Consider the following 26,925-nt stretch of genomic DNA (forward strand, 5'->3'; position numbering starts at 1 on the left):
ACAAATGTGTCTTTTATACATATTAGGTATAGGTTTACAAAGGTAATACTGTACAACGAAAAGTGATCAATAACATGTTTGTAAATAATACACTTTGAAGAACAATCAATTTGTTCAACTAAACTTTGAACACACATATCAGTCAACGCCACCACCACCGCTGCTTGCAAGCGTTTGCAGCTTCTGATATGTTGGTAGATGAAATAAAAATGTCCGACATTTTTATGCACGATATACTATGCCATGTCTATACGAAATAGTTTAAGTAAGAGTTGTTAAGAGAAAAGAAAAGCCGGTGCACAGAAAAACTTAAAACACAAAATGGTAATAAGGTGTTTTTTGTTTTTTTTATCTCTCTTCTTGTATTTGGTAATTTTTATATAAATAAACTAATAAGTAATAAAACGACATGTTTTATTTAGGTTGGAAACTGTTCATCTGTAATAACTGACAAAGTCAGAATTTCCTCTGTGAAATCAGTATTTGTAAAATCATACATATTCATATGATAACAGAAGAAATGTGATATTGTCTTGTTTTTGTTGCAGCTTTTTTATTCATTTTTCAAATCGCTAGTTGGGAAAGATGTGGTAGTTGAATTAAAGAATGATCTGAGGTAAGCAAGCACACCTTCCATGATTTGTTTAAGATATTCTTGAATATTAATTTACACATTCTTGGGCGCGCAGTAGTTGTAAATGAATGACAAGAAATTTGAAGTATGTAACTCATTTCATTTTTGAATGGATTTTCCTAAAAATATTTAAAACTTGTGTATACAAAATATGTATCAGATGGCAAGGATAGCAAAATTTAAGGCCATCATTAAGATTTTTGTTTGATGTACTCCAAACCACATTTTTCAAGGTGGGTAGGTTGGTCAGTATTTTCTCTTTCTTCTTTGAATGATATGACATACTGATTCAAGTCATGAAAATCAGATTTAAAATATTTTGATGTTTTCATTAAACACATAACAGCAAGACAGATTTCATAAAGATTAAAGAGTTTAAAACATTTATTTTGTATATGTAATAGGGCTATAGGGATTGTGGATATCGACCTGGATAGCTCAGTGGTTAGACCACCTGACTAGTATTGCAGGGGTCCCGGGTTCGATTTCCGGTCCAGTCAAAGATTTTCTCGGAAATTTCTCCTCTCTCCTATATACAACACTTGGTGCCATTGACCACCCCTGCACTGCAGGTTGTCCTGCCAGGGGCGAAAAGAACCTGGGTTGTGTGTGTCTTCAAGGGCGAAGACAAATTAAGGAGGGAGGAATGTAGTAGTTAGGGCTATATGGACTGTGGATATCGGCCTGGGTAGCTCAGTGGTTAGAGCACCTGACTAGTAATGCAGGGGCCCTGGGTTCTATTCCCGGTCCAGCCACAGATTTTCTCCTGTATACTACATATATAATTACATGTAAATCTTGAGATTTTCATTATAATGCCTTGTTAAAAGACATCTGCACTTCAAATGAGTAGCAAGTAGCAATCCTGTGCAATATTGATTAATGGATTTCTCAGCAAAGTGATAGAGAACATTGATTATAAAGGTTAGATGAACCGATATATGACTAATACTGAAATATTTTTTAATTTTACAGTATTTGTGGAACCTTGCATTCAGTGGACCAGTTTCTGAACATTAAATTGACAGACATCACAGTGACAGATCCTGACAAATACCCACATATGGTGAGTTTTGAGTTTCTATACATACATATATATCATATGTATACCTGGTATGTATGGGTAACTAGTATTTAAAATTTTGAAATCAAATTCATCATTACATCAATCAATGATCAGGATATATTATATACATATATTTGTTTTAAGGTGGGTCCTTAGTCCTGGATTTTTTGGGTTTAGGTAGCATTTTTTTGTTTGGAATCAATAAATTAACATTCAGAGTAATGAAAAAATGCAAATTAGTTAAGGATTTCCATATTAATTTCCATTACAGACACTACTGAAGTCATGTACCCCTATGTAGTTTTTTATGAAATTCATTGGAAACAGTTATTTGTCGTTATTTTAAAATAAAAACAACAAGAAAATTGTTTAATTGCATTTATTTATCAAGAATCATTTCAATAACTAAAACACATGTCATTTTCAATATGTTCATCAAATTTTAGAATAATAAGTGCAGAATTATTGAATTAGCGTTGTTCTCCAAAATGTTAAAAAACGAATAAATGTGGACACAATTTCCTTATAGCATGGTTTACATATCATTTTTTCTGTTTATATTAGTAGAGTTACATTTGTTATAGTTATTTATGAAAAAAAATCCATACCTTTCCTTAATAATTTCGAATTTATAGCTTCTAGAGTATGTATACCCCCATAAAAAACCGAAGTCTGGCACCATACAACTGAGCTATTCAAAATCACTCATGGATTAAAATGTTATGTAATTTCACGAAAAGACACAGATAATGATTCCTTATCACCTTGGTAAAATGTTTGTGAAAAATAAAGGAAATCTATTGCATAATGGACTTAATAAATAATTTATTGAAAATGGAGTTATTGTCCTTGGATTCAATATTTTGAAACATATCATTGACTATTCAAATATAACTAAGACTTTTGAAATATTTTATGGCTGACAATTTTTTTTAAAATAACTATTGAAAAAGACTCCAACAAAATTTATGTTCCTGTCATTAAATCATTGACTTTGCAAAATCTTATGACGTCACAGGAGTGTGGAACTACGTTAAATGTATCCATGGTCAAGACATACTGACGTATCAGAGATGTATCTTATACATGTACACTGTAAGGCTTTGTTGTATGTTTTCAGCTGTCTGTGAAAAACTGTTTTATTCGTGGGTCTGTTGTGCGATATGTTCAGCTTCCTGCTGATGAGTGTGACACACAACTTTTACAAGATGCAGCACGCAAAGAAGCAGCCCAGAATAGGCAGAGGTGATGATAAAACACAGGCTTACACAAGCATGAATAGAGGCAGCTTGACAAGTGAAATCAAGAATATGAAAATGTTATCTAAAATGCAGATGGACAGTAGATATGTCTTATGCACATTCAGTAATAGTGCATTCTTAAGGTTTTTTAACAGATTTCAATTGTCATTTTTGATGTAGTATGAATGAATGGCCATAGACAAATGATTGTACTTCCTTCTGTTTAACACATTTGTACAGATGGCAAGATCTGATTTTTGACTCGTTTAAAATATCTGATGTTGTTGCACTTTGCTATACACATTTTTTGTAACTAAAATATCTGAGGCAAAAAATGAAAAATAAAAAAGATTTTTATCTTAGTTAATCATATTAAACTGAATATTGCAAGTAGAAGTTCAGAGGAAATGTCTCTTTTAATATGTCATACAATTCTTAAAGCTCTGAATTGAATCAGTATGGTATGTGCATACAATTTCGGAGTTAGCTAATCATGTCCAAAGGTACATGTATTTCACACTGGATTTTCCATTCATTAAATGATCATTAATCAACAAGGTTGTTTGTTATATATTGTATCATGTCATGCATCATAATACCTATTATTATACCTCAGTATGAGAATTCTATGCAACGCGTAATCTGATTGGTCTAGACGGTCACATGCCAGGGATAACAAAACTTCATATCTCCCTCTCAAACATCATATCTCCCTATCATATTTACCGCTTGGGCAGCCTCGTGCATTTCCATAAATTTAACGTCAAAGACGATGAAATGTATTGTGACGTCACAATAAGTCCGAGTCATTCTACTTCCATAATTCGTAAGGCACAAAATATGCGGGTCTCTGATACACAGTTAAATCGCCTGGTTTTGGTTGATACAAAAACAAGCAAGTAAATCAGCATTCAAGGAGAATGGTAAAACAAAAACTGGTTATCATTTCACTGTATTTCGATGTTTGTACCTTCTAATTAGTTGAGGCGGGGTGTTACCGTTAGGGCAATCTCAGCTACATACATGTACAATGTATAGATGAGCGGACTCCAATCTCAAATGCAATTTTGTGGTCTTGCTTTGTTTCGGTATAATAAACAATTTATTGCATGCATGTTTGGGAGATATGAAGATTTATTCACCCAAGAAAAATCATATTCCCCTCAGGCGTTGCCCTGGGGAATATGATTTTTCTTGGGTGAATAAATCTTCATATCTCCCTCACTATCATGCAATAAATGTATATAAGTTTACCAGACCAGAATGTTCAAGTGAGTATATCTGATGGAGGCTTGTGCATCATATGTCTGTTTAAAAAACCAATGTAGAGGTCTGACAGGTTCAATGGCCGATGGCCAGATGGCTCAATAAATAGAGATTCGGAGGACCCAGGTTCTTATCCTGGTCAGGTCCGTTACATTTTATCCCTGTTACATTTGGTGCCGTGACCAGCCCTAGAACTGACAGATGAAAGTCCAGCCAGGGGCAAAAAGAATCTGGGTTGTGTGTCTTTGAGGGTGAAAATAGGAGGAATGTAGTGGTGAGACGGGTTCGATTGCTAGTGGCCAGATAGCTCAGTTGGTAGGGTACCTGACAAGAGATTCAGGAAGTCCGGGTTCAAATCCTGGTTTGGTCTGTTGCATTTTCTCCCTTCTGGTTATACCTCTAATTATAATGTGCACACACCCGCAAACAAAGATTTGAGGGGGAGGATGGCATATTGGAATCATTTGTCCATCCAGTTAGGAAGTTTCAAGTCTTAATTGGTGAATTGATTTAATTTACCCAATCATCTTTAGTGGTTTTGCAATCCAAAAGTCAGGTCAATAGGACACGGATAAAAAAAAACAGATTTGAGTCTTCAGCAGATTTTCCTTGTACTTGGTAATGAAATATTTGACAGACTTTTTACGGTATGGAAATGAACACTGTTGATTTTAATCATTTAAAGGTGAAGTTAACTGAAAACTCTTACCACATTTCATTTTGGTATTGTAATAATTACACTCGCACCAACTGCGAGTTCATGGGACACGTATCATCCCTAGTTACTTGGGGTTCATAACCGTTTGTCCATAACTCTGAAAGTTCTCAAAGAACTCATTGTTTGTTTTACATACTAATATATCAAAAACATATTGCAATCAATATTTTTAGCTCACCTGAGCCGAAGGCTCAAGTGAGCTTTTCTGATCACATTTTGTCCGGCGTCCGTCTGTCTGTCTGTAAACTTTTCACATTTTCATCTTCTTCTCATGAACCACTGGGCCAATTTCAACCAAACATGGCCAAAAGCATCCTTGGGTGAAGGGCTTTCAAGTTTGTTCAAATGAAGGGCCATGTCCCTTTCAAAGGGGAGATAATCACAAAAATAGGATGGGGTCATTTAAAAATCTTCTCAAGAACCACTGGGTCAGAAGAGCTGAAATTTACCTGAAAGCTTCCTGACATATTGCAGATTCAAGTTTGTTCAAATCATGGCCCCCGGTGGTAGGATGGGGCCACAAGGGGGGATCAAAGTTTTACATACATATATATAGGGAAAAACTTTAAAAATCTTCTAAAGAACCACTGAGCCAGAAAAGCTGAGATTTACATGAAAGCTTCCTGACATAGTGCAGATTCAAGTTTGTTCAAATCATGGGCCCCTGGGGTTGGATGGGGCCACAATAGGGGATCAAAGTTTTACATACAAATATATAGGAAAAATCTTTAAAAATCTTCTTCTCAAGAACCACTGAGCCAGAAAAGCTGATTTTTACATGAAAACTTTCTGACATAGTGCAGATTCAAGTTTGTTCAAATCATGGCCCCCGGGGATAAGATGGGGCCCCAAGGGGGGGATCAAAGTTTTACACACAAATATATAGGGAAAAACTTTAAAAATCTTCTTCTCAAGAACCACTGAGCCAGAAAAGCTGAATTTTACATGAAAACTTTCTGACATAGTGCAGATTCAAGTTTGTTCAAATCATGGCCCCCGGGGGGTAGGATGGGGCCACAAGTGGGGGGGGGGGGGGGTTCTAAAGTTTTACATACAAATATAGGAAAAAGCTTTAAAAATCTTCTTCTCAAGAACCATTGGGCCAAAGAAGTTGACATTTACATGAAAGCTTTCTGACATAGTAGTAGATTCAAGTTTGCAAAGGGCAGTTTGGGCCATAATAGGGACTACTAGGTTTTACATGCAAATATATATGGAAAGTCTTCAGATATGGGCCAAGGTGACTCAGGTGAGCGATGTGGCCCATGGGCCTCTTGTTTGTAATTAGTAATTCTATCGCAGTATATTGTACATGTATATCAATATTATTTTCCAGCTTGTTTAATAAATATGTGTAATTTGATTTTTTTTTTAATGCCCTAAGATCACAGATGGCTCACTCGTATTGCAAAGATTTGATTTTCACTGCTTAATCATGTGAAGCGGTCACACAACAAAGAACAGGTTGCGCTCAATGTTGCGTAACTTGCATGGTTGACTCGTAAGTTCCCTGTATACTGTCTGCTACATCTGTAACTATTCTCATGCACAGGCTGCTCCCAAAACTTAATAGGTTCTTGCAGTCATCAAACCCGTCTTTTTTGAAAATTAGATGAAACATATGTTGCAGTTTTCATGACATCTTTCCACATATATATACATGTATAAACACACCTATATAAACAACATTGAAAACACAATTTCCTTAATAGCAGAGGAAATGAATCTAATGTTGAATAGGCAGATAACTTGAACTTGACCAAATACTAATAGTATTTTAATGCAAAGAAAACAATTTTGTATACAGAATTACAGTACTGTATTTACTATACATAGAAAAGCTGCACTTTGTAAACAGCTACATGTAAATGGGAATTACACGTCAGACTTAATGTAATCAATCATACAGAAAAATCTGAAAACCCATTACATACATCAACTGAATCATGCTTGTAACAATTAAAAAGGAGATGACTCCCTTCTATAATAACAATTGTTGCAGAATTTTGCAGCTGTTGCATCCAATATGACTGATTAGAGGTTTACATGGAGTGTACTTTTGTTTACAACTGTCTGTGCATTGTACAGTAATGAATGTTATGAATATTTTTGTAAAAGAAGAGTAATCCTCATGAAAAGTTCATGCACTGAGATGTTCCCATGATCACAGAATACTGACTCTTTTTCCATACTTTTTCTCTATCCATGAAATCATAGCAATGGTATAAAGCAATTTATAATATTTTAAAAAAATTCAAGTTCATGCATTTTGATGATGTAGAAAACATTGGTGGTGATATGAGAAACAGATATACACACTGGATCCACACTTAGGCATTATTTGAGCTAGTGGCTGTTATAGGAGGAGGTTCTATATTTAGCTGCTGCCGAAGTTCCTCTAAATCATCCTCCCAGTGCTCTTCCCAGTAAACGGCCATCAAAAACTTGGCATTCTGTCCATTTCTAATCGCCCATGGTAGATAAGTATCTAGGTATTTCTTAGTGTGTCTGCAGGAATAAAAAAACCAACAAATTATATCATACCAATAAGATACAAAATTTCTGTTTTCCTTTTAAAAGAACTTAATGTCCAATCATTAAATGGCCAGTCATGAAATAACTTACGCCCAATCATTAAATGGCTAATGTCTAATTATGAAATGACTAAATTGTGTCCCAAAATGAAATAACTGGTGTCCAATCATTGAATAACTAAAGTCCAACCATTCAATAACTTCTGTTCAATCTTTATACATTGTATAACTAATGTCCAATATGTAAATAACCATTAAATGACTTGACTAATGTCTAATCATGAAATACCTGAATTGTGTCCTATAATTAAATAACCAAATTCCAATTATTAAATTACTTGACTAATGTCTAATCAAATAACTATATTGTGTCCCGTAATTAAATAACTGATGTTCAATCATTTAATAACTAATGTCCTATCGTAAGATAACTAATTAATGTCCAAAAATTAAATAACTATAATATCCTATTATGAACTAACTAATGCCCACTCCAATGACTTCATACACGCCACATCTACAAGTTACATATGCACACCACATAGACATACAAACTACATACTTTGGACCTAATCTGAGTGGACCAAACAATGCTCCAAGAGCACACATGGGGAGTCCAGTCTGCAGAGCCTCCACCCACTTGACAGCAACTTCTCCCAACATGTGAGGGGGCATCCCAAGAATGGAGTGAAAAAGGTCGTGGACTTGACGATATCTCAACATGACATACTTTAATTCTGGGTCATCCACAAAGTGAATTGGCAATCTAGCATCCGGAGAAAAACCCTGAATGAACAAGTACAAGATCTTGCATCTGTTGGACTAGAAATAATTTGACGAGGTTTCTGGATATAGTTAAATAATCTGTGTTGCTGAACTTACATTTTTGCTGAGAAAATGCCAGTATTTCTTTCCAAATGTACCCTCCGGCAAACTTCCAAGATAATCAACAGACACTGTACTTGTATTAATGACTGGTTGTTCCCTAGTTATCAAAGACACAATTTAAATATATAAACACATTCATGAAAAAAGACCAGCATGTTTCTTTTTATATGTACATGTTTAAAAACACAAAAGTATAAAATGCAACAGGAGGAGGAAACGGGGCCCACATGTCTTAATAGTCACCTGATCATCCACAGCAAAGTATCAAGTGTTTAAAAAAATTAAAATTTGTCAAAAATGTCTATGTGGTGCAATAATGCCAATCATAATTTTTCAACATTTTCCGCAAGCATTGGATTTGTTGTTCAAAGAAATGGTTGACAACCTACAATTGAAGATTATCGAGAAAAATATCAGCAGAAAATAAAATTTTATTTCCCAATTATGGTCGGAAGGCACTCACCATCAAGCCAGGAGATACATTTCCCTATGTGTATCCTTTTTTTTTTTTTTTTATTAAAACAGTAAATATATCTATATTCATTGAATTACTTCATGTGAGTCCCATATACCCACCCATCTTCAAATATTGACAACACAAAGGAACAAGAGGCCCATGGGCCACATCGCTCACCTGAGTCACCTTGGCCCATATCTGAAGACTTTCCATATATATTTGCATGTAAAACCTTAGTCCCTATTATGGCCCAAACTACCCTTTGCAAACTTGAATCTACACTATGTCAAAAAGCTTTCATGTAAATGTCAACTTCTTTGGCCCAATGGTTCTTGAGAAGATTTTAAAAGCTTTTTCCTATATTTGTTTGTAAAACTTTGACCCCCCCCCCCCCCCCCCCCCACTTGTGGCCCCATCCTACCCCCCGGGGGCCATGATTTGAACAAACTTGAATCTGCACTATGTCAGAAAGTTTTCTTGTAAATATCAGCTTTTCTGGCTTAGTGGTTCTTGAGAAGAAGATTTTAACTATATATTTGTATGTAAAACTTTGATCCCCCTTGTGGCCCCGGCCATCCAACCCCCGGAGCCCATGATTTGAACAAACTTGAATCTGCATTATGTCAGGAAGCTTTCATGTAAATCTCAGCTTTTCTGGCTTAGTGGTTCTTGAGAAGAAGATTTTTAAAGTTTTTCCCTATATATTTGTGTGCAAAACTTTGATCCCCCCTTGGGGTTCCATCCTATCCCCGGGGGCCATGATTTGAACAAACTTGAATCTGCACTATGTCAGAAAGTTTTCATGTAAAAATCAGCTTTTCTGACTCAGTGGTTCTTGAGAAGAAGATTTTTAAAGATTTTTCCTATATATTTGTATGTAAAACTTTGATCCCCTATTGTGGCCCCATCCAACCCCAGGGGCCCATGATTTGAACAAACTTGAATCTGCATTATGTCAGGAAGCTTTCATGTAAATCTCAGCTTTTCTGGCTTAGTGGTTCTTGAGAAGAAGATTTTAAAGTTTTTCCCTATATATTTGTATGTAAAACTTTGATCCCCCCTTGTGGCCCCATCCTACCACCGGGGGCCATGATTTGAACAAACTTGAATCTGCAATATGTCAGGAAGCTTTCAGGTAAATTTCAGCTCTTCTGGCCCAGTGGTTCTTGAGAAGAAGATTTTTAAATGACCCCACCCTATTTTTGCATTTTTGTGATTATCTCCCTTTGAAAGGGACATGGCCCTTCATTTGAACAAACTTGAAAGCCCTTCACCCAAGGATGCTTTTGGCCATGTTTAGTTGAAATTGGCCTAGTGGTTCTGGAGAAGAAGTTGAAAATGTGAAATGTTTAACAGACAGACAGACAGACGACGGACAAAAAGTGATCAGAAAAGCTCACTTGAACCTTTGGTTCAGGTGAGCTAAAAATTGTATATTTTGCCCAATATCTATTTATATCTTGTTAAAGTTACCTAAAATAGATATAAAGCAATAGATAACTTTGCCCCCCCCCCCCCCCCCCCCCTTCCCCTGAAGGCCAGAACTTCTTTCCCAGGAAATGTGAAATCTTAAACATTTGTACACAGATATGTACTTTCTTTGAAAATTATGCATATAGTCTACTCAGAAGTGTTTGAAAAGTAGGTCAAGGGTCACTATCAACATCACAAAAAAATATTTGATACCAGTATATAGTTCCTGCAAAATAGAGGGGGGGGGGGGGGTATGGACACGATTTGAGCTGAAAATGTTCAAACTTTATTATTCCAATTGTAGTGTTTAAAATGCTTAACTAAGGTATTTCTAATGGTCAGCAAAAATTTGATTGTCAGTTGTCGAGGTACATGGGAGATACAGATCGAGCTCACAATTCTTTGTTATGTAAACAATGCCGTTTTTTGATGATAGGTTTTAATCCGACCGGGTCATCTCCTGAAGATGTACCAGTGTACCAAGTTTGATGTCTGTCAAGCAAAGGTTTCTCAAGATATTGAGCAGACAGTATATTCCTATGTCCAGTTTAACCCTTGACCTTTGACCATGTGACCTCAACATTAATTGGGTCATCTTCTCCTGAAGATGTACCAGTGTACCAAGTTTGATGTCTGTCAAGCAAAGGTTTCTCAAGATATTGAGCAGACAGTATGTTCCTATGTCCAGTTTAACCTTTGAGCATGTGACCTCAAAATCAAAAAGGTGTCATCTTCTCCTAAAGATGTACCAGTGTACCAAATTTGATATCTGTCAAGCAAAGGGTTCTTAAGATATTGAATGGACTGTATATACCTATGTCCAGTTTAACCCTTGACCTTTGACCATGTGACCTCAAAATCAATAGGGGGGTCATCTACTTTTTGGGATGTACCAGTGTACCAAGTTTGATGTCTGTCAAGCAAAGGGTTCTCAAGATATTGAGCGGACATTTTCTTCCTATGTCCAGAGTAGATTGACCTTTGAACCTGAAAAACAATAGGGGTCCTCTTCTACTCATAACCAACCCACATATGAAATATCATTACGATCAAGTGAATGGTTCTCAAGATATTGAAAGGACAACATGTGGTCTACAAACCGACCAACAAGTGTAAAGCAATATGCCCCTCTTCTTTGAAGAGGAAGGGGGGGGGGGGGGGGGGGGGGGGGGTCATAAAAAAGAGTAAAAATGGTAGATATGATATGTATATCAAATTGGATTTCCCCATTCAATGACCTTGAACTTTTTGTTTGACCTTGAAAACAAACCTTAGAGCATTCCTTAACATTTGGTAATAATCATGCAGATAAGAAATGACACTTGAATTAAATTGTATACCAGAAATTTTCCTTTCTGTGATCTTGACCTTTTTCATGTGAGAAATGTAGTTTAAATCTTGCACACATGCCAAAAGCAACAAAACCCTAATATGAACTGGATATCCTTACTGAAGAATCCTTTGTCCAGTTGGATCAGCCTCCATTTTCTGCTTGATGGAACGAAGTGCCCAATATCCTGTAGTCTCACCAAGTGTTGCAATCATGTCTTTATAATATCATCACAATTATTAGTACATGTACTCTTAATTCATACCATAAATAAATGATGCTATCTATCATAATGTAACTTTACATAAAATTGTTACTTTAATTAAGATTATTGTATATTGAAATATGAATTGCTTAAAATACATGCATTTAAAGCAAGTATCAATGAAACACAATTTTAGGTTGACTGAGCACTACCATCTCTGCTTGGATCCAGAAGTGCCATTCCTGCTGAACCGACAGAGAGTAGCACTTTCTGTATGGTGGATGTTGGTATGTGGCCGGAGTACAGATCATCATACCCCAGCTGTCGTTCTCTCAGTTGACCATTCCCATCTACGTACATTCTGTCATCATTCTCTGCAAAATAAAAGAGATTCCAGAGGATAGATAATCTTCAACCAAATACTAAAAGTAGCAAGACAGAGGTTCATTTCAAATACTAAAAGTAGCAAGACAGAGGTTCATTTCAAATACTAAAAGTAGCAAGACAGAGGTTCATTTCAAATACTAAAAGTAGCAAGACAGAGGTTCATTTCAAATACTAAAAGTAGCAAGACAGAAGTTCATTTCATGCACACAAGATTTTTGTCATAGATATATATTCTATACAAAATCATACTTCCAGAAAATTCTCTTGAAAACATTTCTGCACCATTCCTACGAAATGCATTGTTCTGGGGGAAAAATTAGCATGAGTCTTAGAGTGGATATTGTCCTTTCTTTGTACAAACTGTAATACCCTTTAGTGAAAGAATGCTTTGTGCTCAGTGGTCAATCAGTGGTCATGGATCTTGAGTAGAAGACAAAAATTTTTAAGTTAACAATCAGATAACAAACTTCCATCCGTAAAGTTCACATTAGGTGAACTATAAATGTTTCCCTCACTGAAATAAATTTGTTTTAAAAAAAACAACCAAAAGAAGTCTGTAACCTAATGGCACCATAGAAATACCGGTATAGTTGCAACCAGTGTAACCTTAAAATATAAGACCCAACTCGTGGTCAGAATTATATCTCTGTTGATGCTAGGTTAGAGAGATCTTCTTGGCCCAAGATCAGCTTTACCTAAGATTATAAAGGTGTGATAGCTTTTTAATGCAGTCTCAAATATATCATAGCCGTGACCTATGCAACCTAAGTGTACAGTAATCAAGCTTGCAGTCAGATAGACATTCATACATGTATGCTGGCTGCAGAGTATGAATAGCCAATGCAACAGGAAGGCTGTGGTACGTGCTAACATTATTGTGATTTACAAAAGGATCATGCTCAGTTCCAACAAGCCAGAATTTTGAGTGGCAGTCAGTCAAAAATATGTTAAGTAGAATATACTTCATACAAATGAGATATGATATTGGAGTGAGCAAAGTTTAATTAATGAAAACAAGAAGACAGAAAGAATGCTTCATGTTCTAGTCAAATATTGTGATGCAATGGCGCCCTTCATGATGTTCTTATATCGTAAATTAGTAATTGGACTGAGGCACCACAGACTGTCTAAAAAATTACAGTTAGACCCAAAGTTGGCTTTGGAGACAGCCACATCAATGGTAATACAGAATGAGATTGTTAATAAGCAGCAACCCAGAGTGCGAGAAATTAACTCAGAGACAGTCCCTGTGATTTCCTTATAACATGGATGCTATGAAGTCCCAGGAAAGGAAAGGAAACCCATAATCATTTTGGACACCAAGTCAACTATGAGGTGTGGTAGAAATGATACCGGAACCAGACATCCACACGGCAAATGTCCAGATCGAGCACAATGCAAAACGTCAGGAGAATTTTGCTAAAAAATTTAATTCCTGTAAACAAATGTCTCGAAAATGGACCAAAGTGGCGATGAAGGAAAGTCCTGATGGTTCCCAGGATCCATCATTGACTCAAATAGTGGCGTTGCTTGGATGATTATATGCCAAAAAGATTCATGGACTACTTGTTCAATTTGAAATTGACTCTGGTGTAGACATTTAGGTTATTCCAGATTCTGTACACAAAGAACTACGGGGCAAGTGGAATTAAACTATTGCATGCGAACTGATCATTGTATGGACCTGTAAACTCTTGACTAAATGTATGCAGAAAATTTCAAACTTCTAACAGAATTGTAAAATAAGTGGCCTGCATGCAGAAAAATCTCAGATGTCTGATAAAACAAGAGAATGCTTTGGTCATGTAGATAGAGGAGAATTTACACTAGAGAATGCTTAACGGAACACAATTGGTCATTCCCATAGAACTCCAGAAAATGCTGCAGCTCTACCCTGGAACTGATATATATATGTCTAGGTAAAAATGCCCACCCACACTCTGGATCGGATTAGATTCACCAGTGGCCAGATGGAAGAGAACCTGACTAAAGATTCATGCAGCCCAAATTCGAATCCCAGTCTGGTTCGTTGCATTTTCTCCCTTCCTGTTACACTTTTATAATCTGTTTGGTACATTTTCCTTTTCAGAATTTATTAAAAATGATTTAATTTTCATAATTCATTGTGGTATCATTACGGTTCAGTATATTGGAGTAAAAAGACAAACCATACATATTTGATAACATTTTGTAGAGTTAAGTACAAGTACAATAAAATGTACCTCCACACAAGGTGAGAGAATACTTCAGTGGAAACACCGTATCAGAAAAGAAAACTGAGGAAATTCGAAATAATAATCACTTACCATCTTTGTCAAATGTTGCAATTGTTCTTGTGATTTGGTTTCCACGAGAGTAAATTCTATTCTGTCTTAATAAGCAATATCTCGAAAATGTCAAACATTTCCGTAGGTGATTTCGACTCATAATTTTGGTCAAATATCCACGCTGTTGAACGACTTAATAAATTACCTTACGAATTGTCCTAGTATAAGTTATCTATTGATAAAAAGATCTCCCAGTCAAAACAAAACAAACACATGTACTCGGTGAAGTTCCAAATTTCAACATTTTAAGCCTTCCCTTGCACATGAACTGGGAGGTGTCGACGTGTGATTGCATAGCACAAGGAGAGTTCTGTAAGTTTTAAATGTTTTTATGTTGCCCTGGTTTGTAACACTTAATTTTTTCTCAAACTCTTTATTTTAAATAGTATTTATACCAAATAATAAACAGATAAATGGATAGGTGGGGGTGCATAGAATCACCGAAATTACCGCTAATCACCGAAATTACCAAAGAAATGACCGAAATTACCAATGAAGGGGCCGAAATTACCTCAGTATATGTTAATCTATATACCATCTAGTCACACTTCAAATTTCATGAAGTTGAAGGATTTGTTTACAGATTCTATGTACCGGATAGGTGGTGTCAGAGATATGTTATATATATGTGCAATAACGTTTCAAAATATTTTATTTTACCCGGAAGGCTAAATGGGGGGTTAAAAACGACGTTTTGTTTTCCTTAAAAAGGAAAACAAACCTGGTTCCCAGAACTTTCTCATACATTTTACGCATTAGACCAATAATCTTTTGAAAGATGATTGGTATTGTCCTGTAGATGTGCATTAATTTAAAGTTTTGGAATTTTCATTTTCACCTTTGGGGTCATATGGGGGTTGAAAATGACGCTTTTTCTATAAACTAAAGCTAAATAACCCGGTTCCCACAACTCCTCTTACATTGTACACTGTACTAGTTAAATCAAATTTTGGAAGATAATTGGTGGTGTCCTGTAGAATTGTAATAAGTTTTTGGAATTTTCATTTTCATCATGGGTGTCAAAAAACAATGAGCGATTTTTCAACAAAGAATCCCCTGGTTCCCATCTACTTTTTACAATTTATATGCAGTAGCTAAATCACTTTTAAAGATGTGCTATAAGGTTTCAGAATTTTCATTTTCACCCTGGGGCCAATATAGAACACCAGATTAACATAAACTCTCTTAATTTAAGATATTTTTAATCATTTGAAGATGTCATTCATTCAATTGTTGTGCATCTTCGCTATAGCCAAGTGTCTGATTTGCTTTAGAAGATAATATCCTACATCATTATATTGAGATCTTATCTAGGATTTGCCCCTCTTAATTTTCAAAATGGGATAGAAAATTATCGATTTCTGATTTGTTTACTTTTATCCATGTGCTGAGGGGAAAACCTTAGTTTATCAGCATTGTTTTATGAGTTATTCTATATTATAATGAAAATCAATCACATTGTATATGCAATGTATGTATTCATCTAATAGTTAGTGGCTATGTGTGTGTTTGCTTATTGTTGACATATATCTTGAAGAGGATTCTGGGAAGAAACGCTGATCACGCTCTTCTGTCAGGAAAATATACAGCAGTAGTTCAAGCCATAAGTTCCTGACAGTTCAACAAAATTTTCAATAAAATTGTCGTCATTTATTGAAGAATTTTAGATATTGAACTTTCCTTTCGATTATTCAATTAGTAAAAATAGACAAGATTTATATCGGGGCCATTTGATGTGGTATTGACCAGTTTAAAGTAGGTCACATCTCTGTTGATCTAGGTTATTTCAGTTGCATTATGTTACATAATGAGATGGATTGTTCAAAGCAACTTTGTGATAAACTTCCTGACTTACTATTACTTTTAAGATTTTAGGAACAAAGCTCTAAAAAGAAGATAAAAAATGTCCACTTGAAAAAAAAATATTTGCCTTGTAGGACATTGATTTTTGTAAAGAAATCAAATTATGATTTTGTTTGTCTGACATTTGAACATCCTGTGGAATTCATTTTAATTTATGTTATTGTACACTGTAGTTAGGTAATAGAGCAAATGTTGACTTGTAGAGTAAAGCAACTTTTTAGCTCACCTGAGCTTTTCTGCTCATTTGTCCATTGTCTGTCAACGTCGTTGTCCTCAGTGTAAACTTTTCAAATTTGCACTGGGCCAATTTCAACCCAACTTGGCACAAAACATCCTTGGGTGAAGGGGATTGAAGTTTGTTCAAATGAAGGACATGTCCTTTTCCAAGGGGAAATAATAACAAAATAATGAAAATACATTAACAACATTTAAGAATCTTCTTCTACAGAACCACTGGAGCACTTTCAACCAAACATGGCACAAAGCATCCTTGGGTGAAGGGGATTCAAGTTTGTTTTAAGGGGAGATAATAGCAAAAAAGTGAAAATATATTGACAACATATAAAAATCTTCTTTTCCAGCACTACTGGGCCAATTTCAACCAAACTTGGCACAAAGCATCCTTGGGTAAAGGGGATTAAAGTATGTTCAAATGAAGAGCCACGCCCCTTTCCAAGGGGAGACAATAGCAAAATAGTGAAAACACATTAACGACTTTTAAAAATCTTCTTCTCCAGAACCAGTGGGCCAATTTTAAACCAACTTGACACAAAGCATCATTGGGTGAAGTGGATTCATGTTTGTTTGAATGAAGGACCATGTCCCCTTCAAAGGGGAGATGGTTACAAAAATGCAAAAATAGGGTGGAGTTATTTAAAAATCCTCTTAAAAACAACTGGGCCTGAAGAACTGAAATTTACATGAAAGTTTCCTGACATAGTGCAGATCCAAGTTTGTTAAAACCATGACCCCGTGAATGGGTTGGGGTCACAATAGGATATGAAATTTTTGCATACAAATATATAGGGAAAATCTTTAAAAATCTTCTTCTTAAGAACCACTGAGCCAGAAAAGCTGAGATTTATATGAAAGCTTTCTGACATAGTGCAAATTCAAGTTTGTTACAATCATGGCCCCCGAGGGGTAGGATGGGCTGCAATAGGGGATCCAATTTTTACACAGAAATATATATGGAAATTCTTTAAAAATCTTCTTCTGAAAAATCACTGGGCCAGAAAGGTTTACATTTAAATGAAGGCTTCCTGACATAGTGCAGATTCAAATTTGTTAAAAGTATGCTACCCCCCCCCCCCCACACACACACACACACAGGGGAGGGATGGGGCCAGAATAAGGAATCAAAGTTAATTTTCTTCTCAAGAACCATTGAGCCAAAGAAGTTTACATTTACATGAAAGCTTCCTGACATAGTGCAGATTCAAGTTTGTAAAAACCACCTCAGGGGGGTAGGTTGGGGCCACAATAGAGATCAAAGTTTTATATGGGAATATATAAGGAAAATCTTTAAATATGGACCAAGGTGACTCAGTTGAGCGATGTGGCCCATGGGACTCTTGTTCTTCTCTTGCTTTCAAGGCACCAATTCTTCCCTGGTAGCATAGGTTGATTGATTGATTGTTTTGGGGTTTAACACTGTATTGGCAATATTTTAGCCATTTTACGGTAGTTAACTGAATAAGTTATGATCGGTTTTGAAGAGTTTTGGAGCAGTATAGGAATTAAACAAAATAGATATACAGTATATATAGCATTAGTGTCTTTGTGACATTTATATCGTTCGTCACCTCGTTTCAGTACTTTCAATACTTTGATTCGTTGTTTGCGGTTACAATTTGGTAATATTTTGGTAATATCGTTCCCGCTACGCTCCACTAATACCTCTGTCAACGTCTAAAAAGTTATATCAAAATGTACAAAAACTAACTTAGCATATCGAACTGTAATGATAATATCTGAGCAAATCAAACACTTCTCTGAATTTTTTAAAATCAGAAGATGGTAAATATGAGACACCTGAGCGTTTGTTATATAAATATTCATTCATTCAATAATACTAGTATAATCATGGAATTCGTTGTTTTTGTGAACCTACTTTAAGATTTAAAACATAAAACTTAAACTTATAAAATTATTATTCATAATGCTATAGGTATAGGTAAGTTTTGCCAAGAATCTTGACATTTAGACGTTGACAGAGGTGTTGTAGCGCAGCGTAGTACGCCCTCTGGTGAGAGATTGATAAGGAACGCGTAACTTCGCGTAAATGAAGGTATGGAACGCCGTTTCTGCTTTATAGTGTAAATCAGCCTTACGTTATGTCGATACAGCTTTACGTTATGTGGTTTCAGCTTTACGTTATGTGGTAACATCATTACGTTATGTCGATATTTCTTTATGTTATGTGGATACATCATTACGTTATGTCGATACCTCTTTATGTTATGTGGTAACATCATTACGTTATGTCGATATTTCTTTATGTTATGTGGATACATCATTACGTTATGTGGTTACATCATTATGTTATGTCGATACATCATTACGTTATGTCGATACATCTTTATGTTATGTGGTTATATCATTATGTTATGTGGTTACATATGTACATCATTACGTTATGTGGTTACATCATTATGTTATGTCGATACCTCTTTATGTTATGTGGTCACATCATTATGTTATGTGCAAACATTATGTTATGATAAACTTTCAAGGATCGAGATTGATACAGATGCAAAATGGCGCGCTTAAATTCGAACGTTGTGTTTTCAGAATTATTACATTGTCTGGCCTGTGCCCTTTTTAAGATTTGTCGTCTTTTCGTTATTTCGAGGCGAAAAGACGACAAAATGAAAGCGACTGTATTATGTAAATAACATGAAATAAACGCGAAGAAATTATTTGCCAATTGCATACTGATAGAGTGAAATACACGAAGATCATCCTATACATACAGCACATTAAATTCTTGCAAAATACAGTACATACACATAAGTAATGCACATAGCATGCTTACCTAGAAAACGCATTAAATGCGGACAGCTATTTACATGTATGTGTACTTTTAAAATGTTAGATGCTCGTTCTGCTGATAAATCTACGAAACAAAATCATAAACTCCATTTTTATTTCGACAGTTGTGATTCCATTATACAGATTGCGACATGCTGAACCCACAGGGATCTGAAGTATGGACACTATTACCCCCCCCCCCCCACCCCTCCTTTCTGAATTTTTTTGCAGTGATAATTTCTCCGAAATGTGTGGATACATCATGAGACACCTATCCCATCCCAATTTCGATTTATGTAATCGTTTCACGCTTTTTGTAAGCTTTAGAGATTGGCGTTCTACCGGTATGATAAAATAACGGTAGAAATTTGCAAAAAGTGTGAAAAGATTACAGATGGGATAGACAGGGAGTCCACAGATTTCTGAGATATTATCGCTGCAAAGAAAAATCAGAAGTGTGTGTGGGGGGAGGGAGGGGGGGGGGGTGAGTAGTAGTGTCCATACTTCAGGTGCCTGTGATTGAACCAATGCCAATAAGGATGTCTCCAGTTGAATCGGGAAATATCTAAGTCGAATATTTTCCCCTTATTCAATGCTTGACCGCTCAAAGTTTTTTGCAGTTTCTGATCATGCATGCGCATATACACAGTGCATCTTTTTGGATAAATTGCATTCACAATTCAATATTTATAGATAATTATATACAAGCAAGATTAATAATCAATAACATACATTTTGGGGGTGATACGGGTATGACATGCACAATCCAAAATAGACATTTTATTACACAAAAATATATACAATGTACATGTGTATAAGAGGGAATATAGTGCAGCTTTCAAACTTTGTTGTCTCTTCGGGATTGACAAATATTTACGGTCACTTTGCATGTACATACATGAGAGAGAGAGAGAGAGAGAGAGAGAGAGAGAGAGAGAGAGAGAGAGAGAGAGATGTCTATTTCATGTACAATGTCATTGGACAGGAGGAAAGAACATTGATCACAAAGTGTTACTATTTTAAAAAAATTGTATTTACAATATAGTGGAAACTTACAAGAGTGACATCGGTGTTCATATTTGAATTCAATTAGAATTTTAAAAATGAATTAATAGTTTGGGTTTGGACATAAAAATATTCAATTGTAAAGTACTAATAGTCTCCCAAGTTGCATGAAACTCTAAGTTTCACAATTCCTTCTTGGTATTGTGATATACAAGCACATAGCATTGTTTTTTAAAGTAGGGGAAGGGTCAGCCGGGGTTCACTTCACACTTGCAATAGAATTGTTGACAAACAATAAAGTACTTCTGTCCAAATCTCATTATCTTATAAATCGTAGGAGGGAGGGGGGGGGGCAAAGATTAGTTCACTACACGTATTCTTCAATTCAGCACTTCCCGTGGGGATCCGGGTTAGAGTAGGTACTCAGTAGCCCTTGCTTGTCATAATGGGGCAGTCCTTCGGATGACACCCCAAAATCCGAGGTCCCGTGTCACAGCAGGTGTGGCACGAAAAAGATCCCCCTGCTCATAGACTGTAAGCACTGAACATAGGCCTAAATTTTGCAGCCCTTCACCAACAATGGTGACGTCTCCATATTCAGTGAAATATTCTCGAGAGGGACGTTAAACAATATATTTAATTCATCAATCAATTCAGCACTTCAAACATCAACTGCCTTTCATTACTATTTTTAAAAATGGGGAGGAGGCAGCAAATCAATCGAACTTTGCATGTAGAAAATATGGGATTTGTGTGTTAAAATAACGAAAAAGTAAATAGTAAAAAGGGGATAGACCAGGCACCCTGCCCACCCCAACTCCCCTGTTTTAACGTGCCTGGTATAACATTCACACAAAGAGATTTCTTCAGTAGAATACAATTATCTGAGCACAATAATTTAATTCTAAAAGTTTCCTTCTTTGTATATGTGATTAATGATTATCCACAACAATCAGCAAATTTCATATTAAATTCCTATAAAGTCACACAGAAAAAATAACGGGGAAACCTGTACATGTATTTTGTTGTCTTTCGGTTTTTTTTTTTTTTTTAGAGGCGAAAAGTTGCTAATTATCGTTTTGTCGTCTTTTCACCTCCAAATAACGAAAAGACGACAAATTCTAAAACGGTACAAATCAGTCACCATCCGTAACCCAATTTCATTTTAAAAGTAATCCTGGAAACACTCTGTTTGAATTTGTGAATTTTAGCGCGCTATTTTGCATCTTTATCAATCTCGATCACTTGAAAGTTTATCATAACATAATGATGTTTGCACATAACATAATGATGTTTGCACATAACATAATGATGTAACCACATAACATAATGATGTAACCACATAACATAATGATGTAACTACATAACATAAAGATGTATCGACATAACGTAAGGCTGAATTACACTATAAGACAGAAAGGGTGTTCCATATGAAGGCGTCAGTCCCAATATCCAGCCGAGTTGAATCTCAACCGAGATTACAGCGTATGTGTATGCAACCGTGGTAAAAATATCACTGATCTTTTCCCATCATAATCGGTCAAAACGCGACACCGCATCTGAGGCAAACAAACAAACAAAAAAGAAGAAAAAGACGGTAATAATAGATGGCCCCTTTGAATGTTTATAAATGTTGTATCCACGGCATGTTATGTAAGTGTACGCCTTTAAACGTGTAAAGAATTTAAGGTGACTTATTACATTAAAGTTTTATTTAATTTGACTTAGTTTGATTAAAGAAAGATCTCAAAAATGTAAAAGATCATTACTAAGTTGTACAACTAAGTAAGATACACCGGAAAATTCAGTATTTCGCTAAATGCATGACCTTTTCTATTGCATTTTTCGCAATAAATAGTTATACAACATGTGTAATATCAAAATTCTTGTTTTCTTCCCTTTACATAATAGAAATTTTGTAAACACGTAACTGAAAATAAAATGAAGAAAACCGTGCGACAGCCTGTTTTTGCAATTGGAACCATTTTTGGCGAGTGCTCCAAATCTTTTATGAAATATGTTATGTTATCTATTCGGCGAATAACTGATAAATCAGGCAAACCAGTGATCCGTGTCTTGAAAACTGGGTTTTAGGTTACGACAGACAATTACAGTGGGTATATATGTACCCAATCTTTTCTTGGAAAATGTATATTCTGCGAAAACGATATACATGTACGTAAATTGTCTATCAACAATCAATCATCAGGACAGAGCAGGTAGAGAAAGAGCGACTTTGTCTAAACTTTAAAGACATACATGTATTATCATTTTTGGGGGGCAACTATTACAGTAAGTGAAACATTAATTTTGATTCATTTATGTACATCTTGTAGAATATAATATAGAAATGATAACCGGTATATCTTGTAATGTACGATTTCCTGTTCTATAAAGATCACAACGAATATAAAAATTATATTATCCCAGAAAGAACTTTTGGTTAAAGGTGCGCCAGCTTCTTTATTGAAGTGTCGGGGATCGACATAAGTAGGATTATAATGGAATCCATTATAATACTACTGATATATTGTTTTGAAAATTGCTCCGTTTCTTCTTACATGTATTCCTCTTATTATTATTATTATCATCATCATATTCTATTACTCTTCTTTTATGAAAGTGCTTCCACAGATACAATCCAAAGTTTGATAAGTGGTCCTGAGGGGAGGTGCAATTAATTTTCAAAATCACCACCAAATCGTCAAAATATCAAGGTCGTCGGATTTCAATTAAATTTTATTTTTAGAGTAAATTGGTGACCCCGAGACCATTTTCAGCATTTAAAAAAATGTGCCACCATTTTCAAAGTGACCGCCATATACAGAAATATTTCAAAGTATTAAAATCTCTACATTTGGGTTCTAGAGTCAAGTGAGGGTTCAAAGTTCATTCTTTGCATCAGTATTTATTTCCATCGAATTTTCAAATGTTACAAAATGGCCACTATTTCAAAATGATTGCCAAAAATCAGTTTGTCGAATTTCAACCAAATTTAGTTTCTTGGGTGAATTGGAGGATTCTGAGTCCATGATTTTTTCCCCCCCGTTGCCATTGACAAAATGTACGCCATTAAAAATGCTGTCAAAAATGATAATTTGTTTTTTAAATGAAGGGTTCAGATTCCACTGACATTTGGGTTCTGTGATGAAATGATTGACAAGGGTCCATTTTCGATGTGTAGAGTACGGGACATTTGTGTTGGCATCCAAACACAGTTATAGCTTGTTCTTCTTCCGCTTCTTTCTCGCGCCTGAAACTGTCCGACACCATTCTCCGTAACCCGTTGATGCAAGTATTAGATATTCAAGGATATGATAGGTCAATGTATCTAGTTGTGCAGAAATGTTTTTGTTTTCAGATTAAAAGGGGTTAGGGTACATTTTGGATGGATCAAATTGGGATGTGGTATAACATACAACTTTATCGGGGGAAATAATTCCAAAAATTCAACAGATATTGCTTGACAATTATGATAGAGTCCTGGGGTCTTCGGAAATGAGAAGAGAATGACAGTGGCTTGTATATTACCGGACGCTGTACCTCGGTGGTAGAACATTCGTTTCGTAACTGGGAAGTTATGAGTTCGACCCACGTTTGTGCCGTAGTGATTGGCTCCTTCGCCATACGCTCGGCATTTAAAAGTAAGAATCACGGGTCTTTCAGATATGACCTTAAAACGGAGGTCACGTGTCGCGGCAGGCATTGACACGATAACCTTCATTACTACGGCCCTGAACGCTAGGCATTGCTCTGAATTTGTAGTACTTCACCTACAGCTGGTGACGTCTCAATATGAATGAAAAATTCTCGACGGGACGTAAAGCAAACAAATAATCAAACAATATAGACTTGTATTAAGGTCAAGGAACATGAAAAATGGTATAACTTTAAAACCAGGACTAATAGTAACTTGGGCTCTTCAGAAATGATAAGAGGATGTTGTGACCTACAAAGCAGTATCAAGGTCAAGTGACTCCAGTGACATTGATATCTTACTCATATAACTTCAGAACCAGGTCTGATAGGGACCTGGGATCTTCAGAAATGATGAGAGGAGGAAGGACCAACAGACAAGGTGTACGGTGAGATGACTCCAGAGTTATACTGAAAGAAACAAAGAGATTTTTTTGGAAAATTTACAAAATAAAGTCATTGTGATTGGCATGGGTTTTGTGCAATGGAGTTTTTAATGGGGGGGGGGGGGGGGGTGATAGGTCTAAGAAAAGTCCACTTTTATATAGCCAGTACTTAGTTCGATCTGATAACTCCTGTAAGGAATACAAAATTAAGAGTTAGGCAAACCCAGACCCCTAGATATACCAGAGGTGAGATCAGGTGCCTAGGTGGAGTAAGCATCCCCTGTTGACCGGTCACACCCTCCGTGAGCCCTATATCTTCATCAGGTGGTAATCCATAGTCAAAATCGGTGTGTAACGAACGGCCTAAGAATTTGTATGAAACACGTCATGCAATATTTGTCCCAATGACTGGTTGTATTGGCAAACTAGATCATCATAACGAATTTGCGAAATGTTGACTTTAAACGAGACTGTTGACACCCCTGTAGCATCAACTTGTTAGTCAGTAGTCTGCCCCGATTTAAAACTGATCATGCGCAGAACAAAGTCTTGCGTATCTAATCAGTTGAAAGTCATAGAAACCATATGAGGTGATAATGGAATATTACCACATGCACATAGATATGGGAAGTTGACGATGGAGAAGCTGAATTCATCCTATTTGTCATAAAATTGTTAGTGTGTCGTTCAATATGTTCAATAAAATATCCAAGCAGATGTGGAAGACTCTGTGATGTCTTTAACTTTGAGTTCACCTGGACATATTGATTCAATTGATTAACTGATTGTATATTTTTTAACGTCCCTCTCGAGAATCTTTCAGTGATAAGATGTCACCATTGCCGACGAAGGGCTGCAAAATTTAGGCCTATCGACATATGAATGAAAATTATTATAATGTTAAAATAGATAAAACGTCATAAACCCCGTTCACATGCGCTGATTTACTCACGGGGTGCAAATTTTACATATATGCAAAAATTGCACCCGTGTGTAAAAGTATATTTGCTAAGCGTTCACATGGTACTTAACGAATTAGGGTCAAATGGCAATGATTCTCGAAGTTTGATAAAGATGGCGGATTATTTGCAATTGAGAAGGAGGATTTTCCCTCGCTGTGTAGGCTTCGGTGACAAATTTGATTGATCAAGATATGTCTACGACACTCTATGCAATATAATGTTTGCAGAAATACGGTGTATTTTATGAGAAAAGCGATATCATATTCGGTGATGCTGTATTTGCTCCTCTTCGGAGCCGATCCCTCGTGATCCACAGTGACGACTCCTCGAGTGTGACGTTGTATACGGTGTGTGCGTTCACATGACGAAAAATACACTAGGAGTAAATATACACATATGCAAAAATAAATTTGCATCTGGTCTGAGTAGGTGCAGATTTACACCCGGGTGTATATTTGCACATATGTATATTTACTTTTGCATATGTGCAATTGCGTTCACATGCTCAAATTTACACCCGGGTGCAGATTTTGCATATATGCAGAATTTGCATCCCGTGAGTAAATCAGGGCATGTGAACGGGGCTGTAGATGTCTCTAAATGTCGAATTGAAGACTACAACAAGAGGTTTTTTCTTCTCATTTTGAAGCTTTTGAATAAATTCTGTCTCATAGGAATATAAAAAAGGTCAGCTAACAAAGGAGTACAATTCGTGCCTTTGGATACTCCAACAGACTGTTGGAAAACCTGATCACCAAAGACTATGAAGATATTGTCAATGAGAAACTACAGCATCTTTTTGATATAGATTTCAGATTACTTGAGCGTAGAGTCAGAGCGGTATTTAACAAAGTAATTTTTTTTAATGATTCTCACTTCAAAGTTCAATAAATATTGAAGAAAATATGAAAGTAATTTGCCCATTCATCACAATATTGTGGCCCTATCCTACCCCCGAGGGCCATAATTCTAACAAACCTGAATCTGCATTATGTCAGGAAGCTTTCATGTAAATTAGTACTTTCCTGGCCCAGTGGTTCTTGAGAAGAAGATTTTAAACGATCCCACCCTATTTTTGCATTTTTGTGATTATCTCCCCTTTGAAAGGGTATGTCCCTTCATTTGATCAAACTTAAATCCCCATTACCCTAAGATACTTTGTGCCAAGTTTGTTTGAAATTGGCCCTCTACATGGTCTGGAGAAGATTTTTAGAAGTTGTTTATGTATTTTCACTATTTTGCTATTATCTCCCCTTGCAAAGGGGCGTGATCCTTCATCTGAACAAATTTGAATCCCCTTCACACAAGGATGTTTTGTGCCATGTTTGGTTGAAATTGGTCCAGTGTTTCTGGAAAGGAAGATTTTTAAATGTTGTTAATGTATTTTCACTATTTCGCAATTTGCCATTACACGTATCTCCCCTGGAAGAAGGGCATGGCCCTTTATTTGAACA

General features: G+C 36.0%; 3 protein-coding genes across 6 annotated transcripts in view; 2 read left to right on the forward strand and 1 right to left on the reverse strand.

Moving 5' to 3' along the window:
* The first annotated feature begins 238 nt into the window (after positions 1–238).
* LOC125681693 (U6 snRNA-associated Sm-like protein LSm2) lies at positions 239–3,495 on the forward strand. The gene is made up of 4 exons (XM_048921883.2): positions 239–324; positions 549–616; positions 1,610–1,700; positions 2,821–3,495. The coding sequence occupies exons 1-4, from the start codon at positions 322–324 to the stop codon at positions 2,947–2,949; spliced, it is 291 nt and encodes a 96-aa protein (XP_048777840.1). The 5' UTR covers positions 239–321; the 3' UTR covers positions 2,950–3,495.
* Positions 3,496–6,687: 3,192 nt separating this feature from the next.
* Positions 6,688–14,698, reverse strand: LOC125678968 (ubiquinone biosynthesis protein COQ4 homolog, mitochondrial-like). Of its 2 annotated transcripts, XM_048917796.2 has the most exons (7): positions 14,506–14,640; positions 12,449–12,619; positions 12,025–12,186; positions 11,728–11,824; positions 8,342–8,444; positions 8,022–8,245; positions 6,688–7,433 (listed from the first exon to the last, which is right to left on the reverse strand). In XM_048917796.2, the coding sequence occupies exons 2-7, from the start codon at positions 12,471–12,473 to the stop codon at positions 7,256–7,258; spliced, it is 789 nt and encodes a 262-aa protein (XP_048773753.2). In that variant the 5' UTR covers positions 12,474–12,619; positions 14,506–14,640; the 3' UTR covers positions 6,688–7,255. The 2 variants fall into 2 exon arrangements, with proteins under 2 accessions (XP_048773753.2, XP_048773752.2); XM_048917795.2 differs by lacking the exon at positions 12,449–12,619 and having other exon boundaries at positions 14,506–14,698.
* Positions 14,692–26,925, forward strand: part of LOC125678967 (glutathione hydrolase 1 proenzyme-like) — a 42,347-nt gene continuing 30,113 nt past the window's right edge. Inside the window, exon 1 of one of the 3 annotated variants that reach the window (XM_048917792.2) lies at positions 14,692–14,838. Coding sequence is in view for 1 of the 3 variants with exons in the window: in XM_048917793.2 (XP_048773750.2) it covers positions 22,687–22,719 (33 nt within the window). In the remaining 2 variants the exon portion in view is untranslated. Of the gene's footprint in view, positions 14,839–20,551; positions 22,025–22,622; positions 22,720–26,925 lie in introns of those variants that run through there. The other 2 variants (XM_048917794.2, XM_048917793.2) reach the window with 2 other exon arrangements.

Source organism: Ostrea edulis, chromosome 2 (assembly GCF_947568905.1).
Source record: "Ostrea edulis chromosome 2, xbOstEdul1.1, whole genome shotgun sequence".
NCBI lineage: Eukaryota > Metazoa > Mollusca > Bivalvia > Ostreida > Ostreidae > Ostrea > Ostrea edulis.

Coding starts and splice junctions, on each gene's coding strand:
- LOC125681693 (XM_048921883.2), top strand. Junction 617..1,609: donor GAATTAAAGAATGATCTGAG/GTAAGCAAGCAC, acceptor TTAATTTTACAG/TATTTGTGGAACCTTGCATT. Junction 1,701..2,820: donor CTGACAAATACCCACATATG/GTGAGTTTTGAG, acceptor GTATGTTTTCAG/CTGTCTGTGAAAAACTGTTT.
- LOC125678968 (XM_048917795.2), bottom strand. CDS start 14,626: ATGAGTCGAAATCACCTACGGAAATGTTTGACATTTTCGAGATATTGC. Junction 11,825..12,024: donor TCTGGATCCAAGCAGAGATG/GTAGTGCTCAGT, acceptor GATATTATAAAG/ACATGATTGCAACACTTGGT. Junction 7,434..8,021: donor CCACTCAGATTAGGTCCAAA/GTATGTAGTTTG, acceptor TTATTCCTGCAG/ACACACTAAGAAATACCTAG.